Source organism: Saccopteryx leptura, chromosome 4 (genome assembly GCF_036850995.1).
Source record: "Saccopteryx leptura isolate mSacLep1 chromosome 4, mSacLep1_pri_phased_curated, whole genome shotgun sequence".
Classification (NCBI taxonomy): Eukaryota; Metazoa; Chordata; class Mammalia; order Chiroptera; family Emballonuridae; genus Saccopteryx; species Saccopteryx leptura.
The window spans coordinates 122,705,487-122,719,409 of record NC_089506.1 but is presented as its reverse complement, the minus strand read 5'-3'; the positions used below and the strand labels follow the sequence as shown (position 1 = coordinate 122,719,409).

General features: G+C 58.6%; 2 protein-coding genes across 24 annotated transcripts in view; one reads left to right on the top strand and one right to left on the bottom strand.

Moving 5' to 3' along the window:
* Positions 1–12,599, bottom strand: TMC8 (transmembrane channel like 8). 8 transcript variants are annotated; one of them, XM_066381394.1, is made up of 17 exons: positions 12,532–12,599; positions 9,531–9,732; positions 7,318–7,614; positions 7,029–7,177; positions 6,533–6,682; positions 6,206–6,288; positions 5,630–5,766; positions 5,148–5,295; positions 4,662–4,832; positions 4,225–4,364; positions 2,978–3,101; positions 2,546–2,643; positions 2,170–2,353; positions 1,901–2,031; positions 1,648–1,806; positions 1,140–1,218; positions 1–467 (listed from the first exon to the last, which is right to left on the bottom strand). In XM_066381394.1, the coding sequence occupies exons 3-17, from the start codon at positions 7,482–7,484 to the stop codon at positions 120–122; spliced, it is 2,268 nt and encodes a 755-aa protein (XP_066237491.1). In that variant the 5' UTR covers positions 7,485–7,614; positions 9,531–9,732; positions 12,532–12,599; the 3' UTR covers positions 1–119. The 8 variants fall into 8 exon arrangements, with proteins under 8 accessions (XP_066237491.1, XP_066237490.1, XP_066237492.1 ...); XM_066381393.1 differs by lacking the exon at positions 12,532–12,599 and adding an exon at positions 11,063–11,225; XM_066381395.1 differs by lacking the exon at positions 12,532–12,599 and adding an exon at positions 11,063–11,225 and having other exon boundaries at positions 9,531–9,728.
* TMC6 (transmembrane channel like 6) overlaps positions 8,355–13,923 on the top strand; it is a 21,188-nt gene continuing 15,619 nt past the window's right edge. For 8 of the 16 annotated variants that reach the window (XR_010751087.1, XR_010751089.1, XR_010751088.1 and 5 more), the window contains exons 1-6: positions 10,810–10,900; positions 11,248–11,333; positions 12,685–12,815; positions 12,968–13,110; positions 13,298–13,393; positions 13,726–13,884. Coding sequence is in view for 13 of the 16 variants with exons in the window: in XM_066381389.1 (XP_066237486.1) it covers positions 12,772–12,815; positions 12,968–13,110; positions 13,298–13,393; positions 13,726–13,884 (442 nt within the window). In the remaining 3 variants the exon portion in view is untranslated. The other 8 variants (XM_066381377.1, XM_066381385.1, XM_066381384.1 and 5 more) reach the window with 8 other exon arrangements.

The following is a 13,923-nucleotide window of genomic DNA, read 5'->3' as shown; positions in this document are numbered from 1 at the left end:
ATAAAACAATTGACAAAACAGAAAACTTTAAAAAATAGTATAAAAAAATAAACTATAAACACAAGTTTCCCTACTTTCTTCCTGTGGCTCTTGGGCATGTGAACCCCACTTTGGGGCCTCTACGGAGAGGCAGTGATCACCAGGGGGCAGGAGCGTGGGGTAAGGGGGACTCTGGGGCAGAAGTGGGGGCTGCACGTCGGGCCTGGGGAGTCTCCTGGCGGAGGTGGGGGGTCGGTGCTACAGCTCTGTGTGCTGGGGAAACAGAATCTACAGATGGGATCGATGTGGCAGGGTGAGGGCCTGGAGGACCTGGGGCCCGGGGTGCCCGGGCAGGGGGATCCGGGGCAGAAGGATCGCGGGTGTGAAGATCTCGAGTGAGGGGGCTCAGGCTCCAGAGAGTCACCGAGGCCCAGCTCTTGCAGTAGCCGCGACAGGTCCTCCACCAGGTGCCACTTCTCCTGAACTTGCTAAAGGGGAGTGACCAGCCAGTTAGGAATGACGTGGCGCTGCCCCCCACTAGCAGGCCAGGCCCAGGAGCGGTCGGCCGCTGTTGCTGATCCGCCCCCGCCTGAGGCCCCGCCCCTTCAGGTCCTGCCCCTTGAGAGGCCACACCCTGTAAGATCCCGTTCCCTCCCAAGAACGCCCATCCAGGGCCCCGCCTTAGGCGATCCGAGACCACACCCCCAACAGGGTATCGGAGGCGTCCTTGGCCACACTTTTATTAAACACTTGTCCCAAACAACTAAGGCGCAAAAAACAAAAACAAAAAGAAAGAATAGTAAACACTTGTCCCCAAGTTCAAGGCCACATTCCTATGTCTGGCTCCTGGCCTCAGACCATGCCAACCTCTCCCCTCCTTTTACGTTCCCCACTTCTTTTATTGATTGATTTTTAGATGGGAGAGAGAGAGAGAGAAGCAGAAAGCATTAACTCAGTAGTAGTTGCTTCCCGTATGTGGCTTGACCAGGCAAGCCCAGGGTTTTGAACTGGCAACCTCAGCATTCCAGGTCGACGCTTTATCCACTGCGCCACCACAGGTCAGAACACCCCCTACACACACTTCTATTCCCAGCCTGATACCACACTCCCCAGAGTCTCACCTGCACTTGGTGGCCCCTCCCAGCCTAGATAAGACTCACCCATACCAGCTGCTTCCGGAGTCCCTGGATGGCCCTCGCCTTGGCCTGGGACTGGGAGACGCACACAGTCAGGACAAGGCTTTGGAGAGAGGGGCATCCAAAGTCAGTCACCTCCTCCCCATTCCTTCCTCTCCACCCTAGTCCCTTAAAATTGCCTCCTGGGGTCTTCTCTCCACCTGGGTTCGCAGAAGCTGCTTTCTCTCACCCCTCCTTTCTCCCACCAGTGCTCAGCCCCTCTCCTCTAAATGACAACAGTAACCACTGAAGGTTTTTCAGCACGTGCACTTAGGCACTGTGCTTCCCCAGTGGTCGGGTAAGATGCCCAATTTACAATTTACAGATGAGGCCCCACGGGACTGTCCATAGACACAGAGGAACCCCTAGGCCACCAGCCTTCCTGGACTCTCCTTGTCTGGCCCCTGGATCCCGTAAGACTGGATGAAGGTGCCCATGGAAGGACCTCCTCCCAGGTGTCTCCTCCCCTGACCCCTGCCACCCTGAGAGGCACCTGAGCAGGATGAGGAGAGGAAAGCTGAAGGCATGGGAGCCCAGGTAGTGGAAGATGCGCTGGCCAAAGGGTGGCAGCTGGAGGGCCACCAGCTCTGGGACCACCTGCCAGGGGGCTGAATAGCTGGCAAAGAGGCCGCAGTCCCAGGAGGAGTGGATACTGTGAAGAGACGGCCAGAACAGGGCTGGTGTCAGGGCCCCAGTGAGGAGCTGCCCACCTATCCTTCAGCCTCCGGCCCCTCTACACCCCTCACCTGCTGACCACATAGCCCAGGGGCACAGTGGCTAGAAGCAGGCCAAGGATGAGCACCAGCTGGAAGAAGAAGGTGGAGCTAGAGGCTCGGAATCTCCGAGGGGACGCCTTGGAGTTTCTCAGGAGGGTGTACTAAGGAGCAAGCAACACCAAGGAGTCTGAGGCCCAGAGAAGTGATGCTGTGGGTGGGGGGTCAGAGGCAGGACGTCAATCCCACTCAAGGTGCCCACCCAGGTGCCTCCTGCCCCCTCCTAGCATGTGAGACCACACCTTCTTGATGTAGAAGGTGAGGAATATAAAGATACTGTTAAGCAGGGGCAGCAGCGGGCAGTAGAAGAGGCCCATCCAGGTGACAGTCTGCCCTGTCACGATGTCCAGCACGTTCTTGGGCACAAGGAACTCCTCCCGGTCCAACCAGGTCCAGAACCGGCCTGAAAATCGCTCCACCAGCAGCCTGGGCACAGGGAGTACCCAGGTATCACCACCCGGAAGGACATGTGGACCACGTCTCTCATGATCATGGCACAAACCATCCCACACTCAGTCACACAGACACATGCATGGACAACTGCTCACCCTTGGCTGTGGTCATTGGCCACTCCCAGATATGCCCAGCTCACCCCCATGGTGTCCCCATCTGGCTCACCTCCTAGGTAGGCTGACGAGGAAGGCGAAGGCCACGGTGAGCAGGAAGTTGAAGGTAATCAGCTTGTACAGCTCTTCCCCCACCGAATTCTCCCAGCACTGGTGCAGAATGGTCCATCACCACCCACAGTCCCAACCACCCCTCACCCTCCCATGGGGGCGTTTCCATGGACAGGAGCCTTGCCTGGAGTCTGATATAATTACTGAGTCAAAACCTGGGCCTCAAGGATAAGACTTACAGGGGGAAACCTAACAGCCAGGGCTGCCACCCTGCACAGTGCAGTGTGATGCAAATAGCACCCCCTGGAGGTATGCTAAAGAAGGGGAGGCTCTACCCACAGCCTCTCCCAAAGGTGAGACTTGAAGAGGGACAGGGAGATCACAGAGTTGGGGAAACACCCACAGGGACAGGCTCTGAAGGAGCCCCAGCCACCTGGTAGTCACAGGCGTTGTAGCCATAGGACTCACAGCTGGTCTTGTTTCTGCCGATGCACAGGATGGTCTGGCCCAGCGAGAAGGAGAACATCCCCAGGCTGGCCAGCTTCAGCACCACACACCTGGGGGCAGGGACTGTGTCAGGGAAGGGGCCCAGGTATGCTGGCATGCTCAACCCAGGATACAGATGTGGCTGATAACTGCGTGAGACCGTGTCTCTCCTGGGGTCAGCACCCTCTAAATCCAGAACCCAGCCCCCTTCCGATCTGCTTTGTCTGTGGCAATGTTCCCCAAAGTGTGTTCCCTGGAATCTTGGTCTCCAGATAATTCGTGGGAGAAGGATTGTATTTAAATCAGTTTGGGAAACAGTGCACAGTCTTGTCACCCTTCCCCCACACCCAGTTTGGAGACTCACAGGGCTAGATGCACCTTTAGTATCCTATTGCAGGTGAGTTCATCCTTTCTCCTACTGCCTGTTAATGCCTAGCCCACTTATACTGCCTCATATGTCACAAACACGTGTATGTATACTACTGAGTGAGCACACTGGGTCACCCAGGTAGATGACCAACCCCAAATCATTCCATGCACATTATATCTAAGTGTGGACTTTCCGATGCTGGCGCACGGCAGGCTGTTAACAGTGTTCCTTCTGTAGAGGGAGGCTGGGGGGCAGGCTGGGTGGGGTGGAGAGGGAGGTTAGGCGGGGCGGTGAGATCCAAAGAGGGGCTGTGGGTCCAAGGCAGGACTCTAGCCAGGAGGGGGGAGACAGAGCAGAGGGAGATTTGTGTCTGAGCCTGCACCCGGCAGGCATTGTGAGTTTGACCTTGGCCAAGGCCCCTGGCCCCTGTGAACCTGTAGGGGATGAGGATGGTTCTGACTTCATAGGTCACATGGGGGTTGTCAAGGCAAGGGGTGTAAGCCCTCAGGCACGTGGAAACTGTGTACTTCCCACATCCCTGGTTTTCCTCTGTGTGTGAAGCTGGTTCCCAACACCCTCTGGCAAAACAGCCACTGGCCCTTTTGAGTGACTGATGCTTGGTCCAGACTGCTGGCTTGCTTTGGACAAAGGGGACTGGCACACCTCAAACCAAGGCTCCTGAGATGGCGTGTTCTGGTAGCACCTTCATGCCTTCCCTTGCTTGGGACCCCTGGTGCCACGGCACAACTCCTCATGTGCCTCTGAGCCCTCCCTGCCTTCCCCTCCACTCGGGTCCCATCTGTCACCCCAAGGGTGGCACGCACCAAATAAGGGTAAGGTTGACCTCGGTGTTGGGAGGGTAGTTCTCCAGCTGGACCAGGAAAACAAACAGCAGAGGACCCAGAAAGTTGACCAGGGAGATGACGCCAGAGGGCAGGTACTGGAGAAGCACAAACAGGGGCTCCTTTGGGGAAAAGCAGGGAAGGAGCACATGAGCAGAGGGCCCTCAGCAGCCTGCCCTCCCCTGCACCCCCTACAGGGAAACTGGGGCAGGCCTTGCATCTGGAAGCCCACGGGCTGTGGCAGCATGGCAGGTGAGGGACATCCTCAGGTACAGCCAGTCTGATTGGGCTGTGACCTGGGGCAAATTGCTTCAACCTCTCTGAACCTCAGTTTCCTCATCTCATGCAAAGTGGGACCATTCCATCTCCTCCCACAGTTCAGGGCAGGATTAAATAAACACATGTCAGTTGCCTGGCACCTCCTTGTTGTCCTGCGAGTACTTGGTGGCCCAGAAGATGGCACTGATGGACCCAACCACCAGGAGTCCAATGAGAATGTTGACCCGCAGGTAGGTGAGCAGGTGGCAGGCTCTTTGGGCCCGGGTCTGCTGCTGCACCAGCAGGAAGCGGTGCCCCTCCTCCAGCTCCACCTGTTGTGGGGGCAGAAACAGCGACAGGTAGGTAGGGCTGGCCCTGGCTGGGTGGTGCATGGAAAGGGGAGCAGTCAATGTTCATGGGACACAGGCTGCCAGGATCTAGGCAGGGTTTGGGTGACATTGGGTCATGGACAGGCTCAGGAGTGGTGGCTGGTTTTATCTAGACCACCCCCTTCTTGCACTGTGCAGGTGAGCAGGTGCGTGCTCACACCTAACACTGCATAGCCCCTACCTCCAGCTATAATAAATACCATGTGCACACACACTTACACTCACTTACACAGACACACCTCATGTTCTCTCACTCACCTTGAACTCATTGCTGATCTCATGCTTCTTGATGGTGGCTGCTTCCTGCACCCGGATACAGAAGTCCCAAGAGGAGAAGACCTTGGCACTGAGAGGCGACCTGTAGTCCTGGCCCAGGAACAGCTTTTGAGGCAGCCCCTTCACCATTCTGGAGGGGCAGGAAGCCAGGGCCTATTGAGGAGGGGCACCTCCACCTGCCAGCCTCAGCCTTGGCTCAGCTCTGGGTCTGGGGTGGGAAGCCTCTGGCATCCCTAGGGGCAGACTTTGGCCTCAACTTGGGTTGGGGGGGTGGGGATACAAAGGCAGCGGCCCCTGTCCCTGAGGTCTGCAGCTGGGGACACAGAGTTTGGACCCTGGAAGCACCTATGAGCCTTACTGGACAGGAGCCAGGGTCTTCCTACCAATTTGGGGGGTACCTCGCTAAAAAGGTGAGCAGGGAAGACCTGCCTCTTAAGAGATAGAGGTAAGGGCCCCACTCTCACCGCCGCAGGGTCCCACAGAAGCAGAGGAGCAGGCAGGCCAGTGGGCTCAGGAGGTAGGCCAGGCGGATGCTGTATGCTGAGCTGCTCTCAGGCCCCGCCTGGTAGGTGCCATAGAAGAGGTAGGTGTTGTTGAAGGCCTGGGGATGCAGATGATGACAACTGTATCTGTGAGGCTGTGTGCTAAGTGCTTCCCATGTATGAACTCACTCACTCTTACAATAACCCCATCAGGTAAGGGTAAGAGTAGCCCCATTTCACAGAGACTCAGAGGGGTTAGGCAACCTGCCCAAGGCCACTCAGTTTCAAGGAAGAGAAAGGGCTGGAACACAGGAGACTGCATGGTAACCACCAAGTGCCTTTCAGGGATGAGGGTGAGGTGGTGCTTATCTCAGATTCCTGGACACTTGTCCCCTCTTGTCTCAGTCTTTCTTTGACCCCATCACTGGCTCAGCTAGCTGGTCTAAGACTGTCTCCCTAAAAGCCAAAATGTCCTTGAAGAAGTGGGGGTCCACTAGACTGGGGTTCCCTGAGGCCAGTTCCCTGGATTCCCCAGCCCTCCTGATGGAGCCCACTTACTTTGCCAGTTAAAACATTCCAAATTTGATGGTGGAAACTGGGAAAACCCATCTGGGGCTGGGAGTCACCAGGACACTGGATGGCTGTTGAGGAGGGAGAGAGGGCAAGAGGAAAGGACCCCCAAGGCATAAGTGGGACTCTGTCCCTACTCACTCCAGAGTCCCCCAACCCCAGGGAGGCATGCTATGCAGAAGCCTGTTCAAGTGGAGACCCAGGGCTGGATCTAAGCAGGAGGAAGCCCAGATCTCCCAACACTCTGAGCCCCGGACCACTCCAGGGTGTAGGTGGTCTCCAGGTCACTGTTCCCTCTGTGGGACAGGAACTCACTGAAGTTAAGGGTGTGGCCTGGGTTAGGGGGGCGGAGCCAGACCAGGGGCAGCAGGACTAAGCTGGAGGTCAGAAGCAGGGTCAGTAGGTTGAGCATCAGCAGGAAACGAAGGAAGGTGAAGTAGGATTGGATTCCGGTGCCAAAGAGGCCTATGGGGAGAACAGCAGGTGAGTCACAGAGGCACTGAGCCCGGGATCAGCTAGAATCCGAGGGCTGACCAACCCAGCCGGTTGTGGGTGATCAGCCTTAATGGCACCTCTGTTTAATAGTCCCATCCTGGAGGCCCCTCTAACTACCTCTGACAGCCACCAGGGGGTGCTGCCCTCTATCAAGGTTTAGTCCTCATCTCTGGTGTGGAGGGATGTGTGTTAGGATGGGGAGTTTGGTTGGCTGGGTCAGAGGGAAGCAATGGCAAGGGGGATGCCCTCCTCCCATTTCTAAACTGAACACTGAGACTCCAGAGAGGGGAGGCGGGAGGTGGGGTGCAGGTCGTACCCCCGATCTCGTAGAGTGCCCCCTCCCATAGTCCAAAGATCTGGGCCAGACATTGTGCTGCCTCCCCCAGGCGCCGAGTCGCAGTCCCCCGCCTCCGCTGCCACTGCTGCCAGTATGAGGTCTTCGCCCCCTCGGGCTCCTGCAGCTGCCTGGGATGGGGTGGTGATGGGGGTGCCCCTGAGTCACCCACCGTGTACACCCAGGCCAGGCAGAGCAGCCCCAGTTGATTTCCACCCCCATCCCCCCACCCCACTGCCGGCCTGAGCTGTGTCTTCACCCTGGCACCCACCGGATGAGGCGCTTGTCCGCCATGGCGCAGGGCAGCATCCGCAGCGATGCCTGGGAGGAGCACAGCCACTCCGTCTCCTGCTCCCACAGCTCCTCCACCGCAGGCTCCGGTTCTGGTTCTGGCTGCCCGGGAGACTGCCCCGACAGCACTGACCACTGCCGCAGCATCGCTGCTGGGGAGCAGGAGGCTGAGGCACAGAGCTGCAATACCCCTTTTCCAGGAAGGATGTGGGTGCCTGTTGTGTGAGCCTCAAGGTCTTGGCCTTGGCATGCCCAGAAATGAAGAGAAAGAACCCTGCTGGAAGAGATGGGGCCTCAGTCCTCATTCACCTCCCAAAGCAACGCATCACGAGGGGCCTCATTTTTCCTGTCTGTCAAATAGGGAGAAAGGTGGAAAGGGCACGGAAAGATGGGACCCTCACAGCCCAAGCCAAGGCACGCTGGGCTCAAGGCCCACTCTGCCTGCTACCTGTGGCTGCTGGCCTTCCAGGTCACCCTGTGTGAGAGACAATTCCAGCTCTTCACGTGCTGATTCTCCTTCAAGGAAGCAGTCCCTATCCTGAACCCAACAGTTTCTAGGATCAGGTACCCTGCAGCGCACAGATCTGGATGTGCTGAAACCCACTTCTGTCTAGCTTGTGGTTCCGGCCTGTCTCCCTTGGACCCCAGATGAGGTGTGACTACCGCCCCAGTCCTACGAAGGGGCCCATGGGACTCCTCTGCCGCTTGTGTAGCGACTGCAACCACGGCCCCAGCCCCAGCAGCTCCTCCGCCACAGTTCTCTTTTATCCCCTCACGTTCGGACTCCTGTCCCCTACTCTGCACCCAGCTCACCTGGGGACAAGGGAACAAATGGCCAGAGCAGATACCCTCTTCGGACTGGTTCCCTTTACGCCTGGCAGGGCTTGAAGAGCCGAGTGGGAGGGGGTCACATGACAGGAACCCCAGCTCCAGCGCGGCCTCATACCCCTCGCTCCCCTCCCCCACCTCCCGCAGTTTCCTCTGCTGCTCACTGACGGCTGGCACTTCCTGCGGGGCCCGAGGCGCTGGTGGCAGGTGAGAGGCGCAGGCAGCTAGCTCAGCCTCCCCAGTACGCGCTGGGCAGGCTCGGCCCTTCCCCTCCCCGTGTGGTACGTGGACAGGCCCAGCCGAATCCGAGGGACCCCAGCTCCGGCGGCTGGCGCTTCCCAGGGCCCAGGGTCTGCACTGTGGCAGCTCGCAGTTCGGAGCCCCGCTGGCCTGGGCCCCGCCCTTCCGGCCTGGAGAGCTGAAGCCTGACCCGGTGGGGCTGTGGGCGCTGCAGGCAGGGGGGCAGGGGGCCACAGGGGCCTGGCCCTTATCTGCCTGTGGCCGGTGGCCCTGGCTTTGCTCGGAGAGCATGATAGTGACTTACTGGGTGGGCCCTATCACATCAGACCGTTATTTTTTAACTTCCTGCCTCTGTCATTGGCATTCATGCCAAAGCCTGGGCTGAGAGCACTTAGGGAGGAACTCCATTTATGTCTGCCCAGTTAAGATGTTTGAGTCACCGTGGCCATTTCTCGCTCTCCTGGGATCCCCTGAGAGTCCTCAAGCTTCTTGCCTTCCTCCTCGCTCTCTCTCCTCCACTTTTAGGGCCCAGCCATCTCATAGCTGAGCTCCCATGGCTTTTCTGCCTCCCTGCCTGGCCCTGTTCTGGTTTGCCAAGTCCCTCCACTATGCCAGGCCCCAGGTGGGGGGCAGGTGCTGGGCACACAGTGGGATCAGAGACTTGGGGGAGTTGAGACAGATGGGCAAATGTATATGGCAAGTGCCCTAATAGGGTTCAATCCAGGAAAGCCTCTCAGAGGAGATGACCTTCAAGTTAGGCCTGACATCATGAAAGGAGGCTGAAGCATGGGTGTGCAGGGAGGTGGGGAGAAGAGGGAGGAGAGACAGACTGGACAGGCTTGGGCCGCTATGTTCAGTGCCCTCGTGCCAAGATACAGCCTGAGACTGTACCTGAGGACCACACTGACAGCTGCAAAATACCCCCCAACTCCGGCCCCTCCCTCTTTGTCCAACCTCAGTCCCAGGACCCCTTTCCCATTGGGTTGCACCATGTGTCTCCATTTGGGTGTCCTGGCTGTGCCCACCTGTTCTTCCCTCCTGGCAGCCTCCTTCCTTTTCTCCTTCCAACTCACTCATACCCTGCCTGCCCCTCAAGGCTTCTCCAAACCAAGGGTATCCCCTCACCACTGTCCAGAGTGGAGACCTGTTGTCTCAAATCTGTGGGATCCTCTCCTCTGGCCTTCTGCTAGGCTTTGTCAAAGTCAGGTTTCCGGGCAGAGTCCCCCACTGAACAAGACTCAGGTCTGGTGGATGACTTCTGGAGGCTGATGAACCTCTCAGCCTCAGGTTCCTCATCTGTGAACTAGGGACGTGCTTACCTCCCTGGCTTGTGAAGAAAAATGGAAACTGACCGTGGGGCAGCCAGAGTGTCAGTTTCCGCCACCTTGCCCCTCCTCCCACCCAGTGCACAGGATGAGCCCTCAGGGGCTCCTGGCTGAGCAGCAATGAAAGCCATGCCCAGATCAGGGTGGGGTAGATCACCTGGGTTCTGCCAGCCAGCCTGGGGAGTGTTTGTCAAAAGGCAGGGGTTGGGCCCTGGCCGGTTGGCTCAGTGGTAGAGCGTCGGCCTGGCGTGCAGAGAAGTCCTGGGTTTGATTCCCAGCCAGGGCACACAGGAGAAGCGCCCATCTGCTTCTCCACCCCTCCCCCTCTCCTTCCTCTCTGTCTCTCTCTTCCCCTCCTGCAGTGAGGCTCCATTGGAGCAAGGATGGCCGGGGCGCTGGGGATGGCTCCTTGGCCTCTGCCCCAGGCGCTAGAGTGGCTCTGGTCGTGACAGAGCTACGCCTCGGAGGGGCAGAGCATCGCCCCCTGGTGGGCATGCCGGGTGGATCCTGGTCGGGCGCATGCGGGAGTCTGTCTGACTGTCTTTCCCCATTTCCAGCTTCAGAAAAATACAAAAAGAAAAAGAAAAAGGCAGGGGTTACCCAACCTGGTGTCATAAGGTGCTGTGTCAGTGGGGCTTTGCAGCACTCTGTTATTTTGATAATTATCCTGGGAAGTGAGAGGGCTTGCAGTTATTGTCCCCCTTTGAAACTTAGGGAAACTGAGCCCTATAGAAATTGCAGGCTTCACCCAGAGGTTGGAATAGATATAGACACTCAAGCCTTCATTCTGCCAGACTTCAGGGTGGGGTGCAAGAGCTGTTGAAGTTGGCAGGGAGAGGGCATAGTTGCTGGAGGAGACCCCAGTAGAGGTAGAGTGTGCCCAAGGACCAAGCCAGGTCACATGAGGCCTGAGGCTTGCTCCCACGTGGGCCCCAGTGGGCGGTACATCTCCCTCTGGGCCTTTGGTCACTCCCTTCCTGTAACCTGAGTCCCTCTCCCAGGTGGTGGATTCTCAACCACAGTACCCAGTGGCCTTCTGGGGACAGGGCCCCTCTTCCTCAGCACCTCCCAGGTAAGTACGGTGCTTGGGGGCGGTGCTCTCCTTCCAGCCCCAGCAGTTCCCCGCTGGCCCGGCAGCTCTACCCCTTGCAAATTTCTTTAGGCTCCTGGGTATCCTGGGGTTTGACTCTCTTGGGAAGGGTGGGAGCAGGGAAACTGCAGCCTCCAGCCCACCCCAGCTGGCTTGACAGCACCCAAAAGAGGACAATGATGTGTACCCAGTCTGGGGTGGGAAGGTGGGGAGGCTGGGTGACCCCAGCCGGTAACACTGACCATCAGTGAGGAGTGAGGCAGGGGTGGCCGAGGGCGAGGGGCTCCCGAGTTGCTCCTGCTCTGCGCGAAGAGGCTTGGCTATGGTTCAATCTGGGCATAAGTTTCTCTCAGGGGGAATTGCTGCAGTGGAGTTCCTGGGAGGGGCCCCACCCGGAGGGGCCCCACCCTTGCCCCTCCCTACCTAGCTCAGGGCTCAGGAATGGTGCACCCAGAAACTCACCGGACCAGACCTGGCCTGGAGTAGGGTGTCAGAGCGCCATTACCAGCTAGAGTAAGTCCAGGGTAGTGCTCAGGTGGGCCCAGGTGAGCCCCCATTCTCTGGGGGAAGGCAGTTGGGACCAGGCCATAGCTTCTGACCACCTCCTGCCTCCCTGCTCCTCCCATCTCCACTCTTCGGCCTTCCTGTTTGGATACCGGGTGTGTTGTGTGTTGTGTGTTGTGAGGCCAGTGGATCGGGGCTTGGGAGGGTCAGTCTGAAGGATTCCAGCTCAGGGGTTGGATTGGGGAGCACACTGTCAGGACCCTGCCAACAACTTTCCAGGCTGAGGGGTTCCCACCTCTGAACCCTCTCTGCTGTTTTTCCCAAGCTGTGCTCCTGCAGGAGGGAAGGGGAGGGGCTTGGATTGCTCCAGGAGTGGGGAGGGGGGCCTGGGCTCAGAGACTGGACATTCTGGATACCTCTAAGTGAGGACTCTGTCTGGGCACAGTCCTAGCAGGACCTGCTGTGTCTGGGCACTCTGCGAGTGGAGGAGAGGAAGGACAGAGGACAGGACAGACTGAAGGCTCGGCTCTTGTGCTGGGGCAGAGTCCTGCAGCAATCAGCTGGTGGCTAGGAGCTTGCTTCCCCCAGCCCACTCCCACGGGGTGAAGAGTCCAGACAAAGCCACCCTGCTTCCAGTTGTCCTGGGTGATTGCAGAGACCTCTGACCAGACAAAGGCTGGACAAAGGCAGTCTGTTTAATGCCCAACCCCTCCCCCAGCCAGCTGCCTTGGTGGGCTTGCCCTGGGTGACTGGTGACTGGTGTCAAAATGTAAGGGGTTAGTTTCCCGAGAACACCCTGCCTTGCACCCTTGCAGGCTAGGGGTGCAGTGACCACTGTGTGTGTGTGTGTGTGAGATGCTGCCTGGGTGGGACTCAGCTGGAAGAGGTTGTGTTGTTATGCCTGAGCAGGGGTGGGGTGGGGATTTCCTGTGAAGGGAAGTGCTGTGGGGTTACAGGGTGGGCACAGGGAAGGTCTCAGAGCTGTCCTGACCTTTCTTACCAAAAGATGAGAACCCTAGGGCAGAACTCTAGAGCTGGAGGGCTGTGTCCACAACACCCCACCCCTTCCCCATTTCCCAGGGACCAGAAACACTGAGCAATCTGATGGGGAACTCCCTCCGCCTGTCCCTCCCTTGTCCTTTCCTGGGCATTGGAAGGGGCTGTCCCTCAGTCCATTCTGGCATGAGGTTTATTTGGCACCACTCACCGGATCACATGTTTGGCTGTGGATAGGGGGCAGGGCAGGGGCTCTGGCAGCCTGGGCTGTGAATGGTACCTCCTACAATTCCCAGGGAACGGGCACTTTGGCCACGTGCCAGGCATTGAAGGCCGAGTGTGGGGCAACTCCTGGTCTCATCAGATAGGCAGCAGGAGGCTTTGAAGGCTGTGTGTGTCCAGGCTCTGAGCTGCTCTCAATCGGCAGACTGGCAGAAAGTAGGCAGCAGACATGGCCTTTGTCCTCAATGTCTCGGAAACTCCAGAGGATCAAGGGTAAGTGCTCTGGGACTGTGGGGTTGTGGGCTGGGTGTACTACCCCAGGGAGAGGCCGTCTGGACCATGGCTTTTTGGAAGGCGCAGGCTTTTGGGGTGAGGCCTGGGTCAGCCCCAGCCTGAACCCCGCCCCCGCCCATTTCTCACTGCAGTAGCCCGGAGCCCAGCCCCTATGAAGAGAGTGAGATGCACCACTCCTTCCACCAGCTCATCCAGGAGCAGAGCCAGTGGGCAGCTCAGGAAGGGCTGGAGCTGCAGCAGAGGGGGTCAGGGGCTGGAACCCTGAGGGCCTCAGGTGAGCCTGCCTGGCCCAGGCCCAGGTGCTGGGACGGAGTGGGCAGGGCCCTGAGCCTTCTCAACCTCTCAGGACATCCCTCCCAGCAGTCGGCAGGCCTGGGATGGGGGCGGGGAGGGGGTGGGAGAGCTTGCTGGCCAGCAGTGTCTCCAGGACCTCTGGACACAGAGGTCTTCCTGCTTCATAGGCAGTGCCCATCAGGCCCTCCTGAGGCCCGAGGGTGCCGCTGCCCACAGCGCGGCCACACTCCGTATCCTGGCCAGCATGCCGAGTCGCACTATTGGTGAGTGGGACCCTCTGCCCTTGCCCCTGGTGTTGACCTCAGGTCCTGGGCTTGCCGGGGGTCTCCCGGGGTCTCCCGCCGAGCCAGGTCTTTTCAGCTCTCATGCCCCATCTGCTGCACAGAGGGCCACAACTGACCTGTGCAGCCTTGCTGGGTTCTAAAAATGACTCCAGGGTTGTCACAGGGATAAAAATAGGCTCTTGGAAACTCAGTAGTGCTTGATGTCTCTTATAAAGGGACCTCCTGGGTCCTAGGAAGGTGTGGGGGCGGCTGCTGCCATCACATGAGAAGGGGGAGTTGAGGCCTGAGCCCTGTGACCAGTGCCTCCACAGGCCGCAGCCGTGGAGCCATCATCTCCCAGTACTACAACCGCACTGTGAGGCTGCGACGCAGGGCGAGCCGGCCCCGGCTCAGGGACTTGGGGCACTCAGCCCGGCCCAGCCTCCGCCTGTATGACCTGGAACTGGACTCCACGGCCCTTGAGGAGGAGGGTGAGTGGGGGCTGGAGCCTCGGTGAGGGCAGGTTGGGC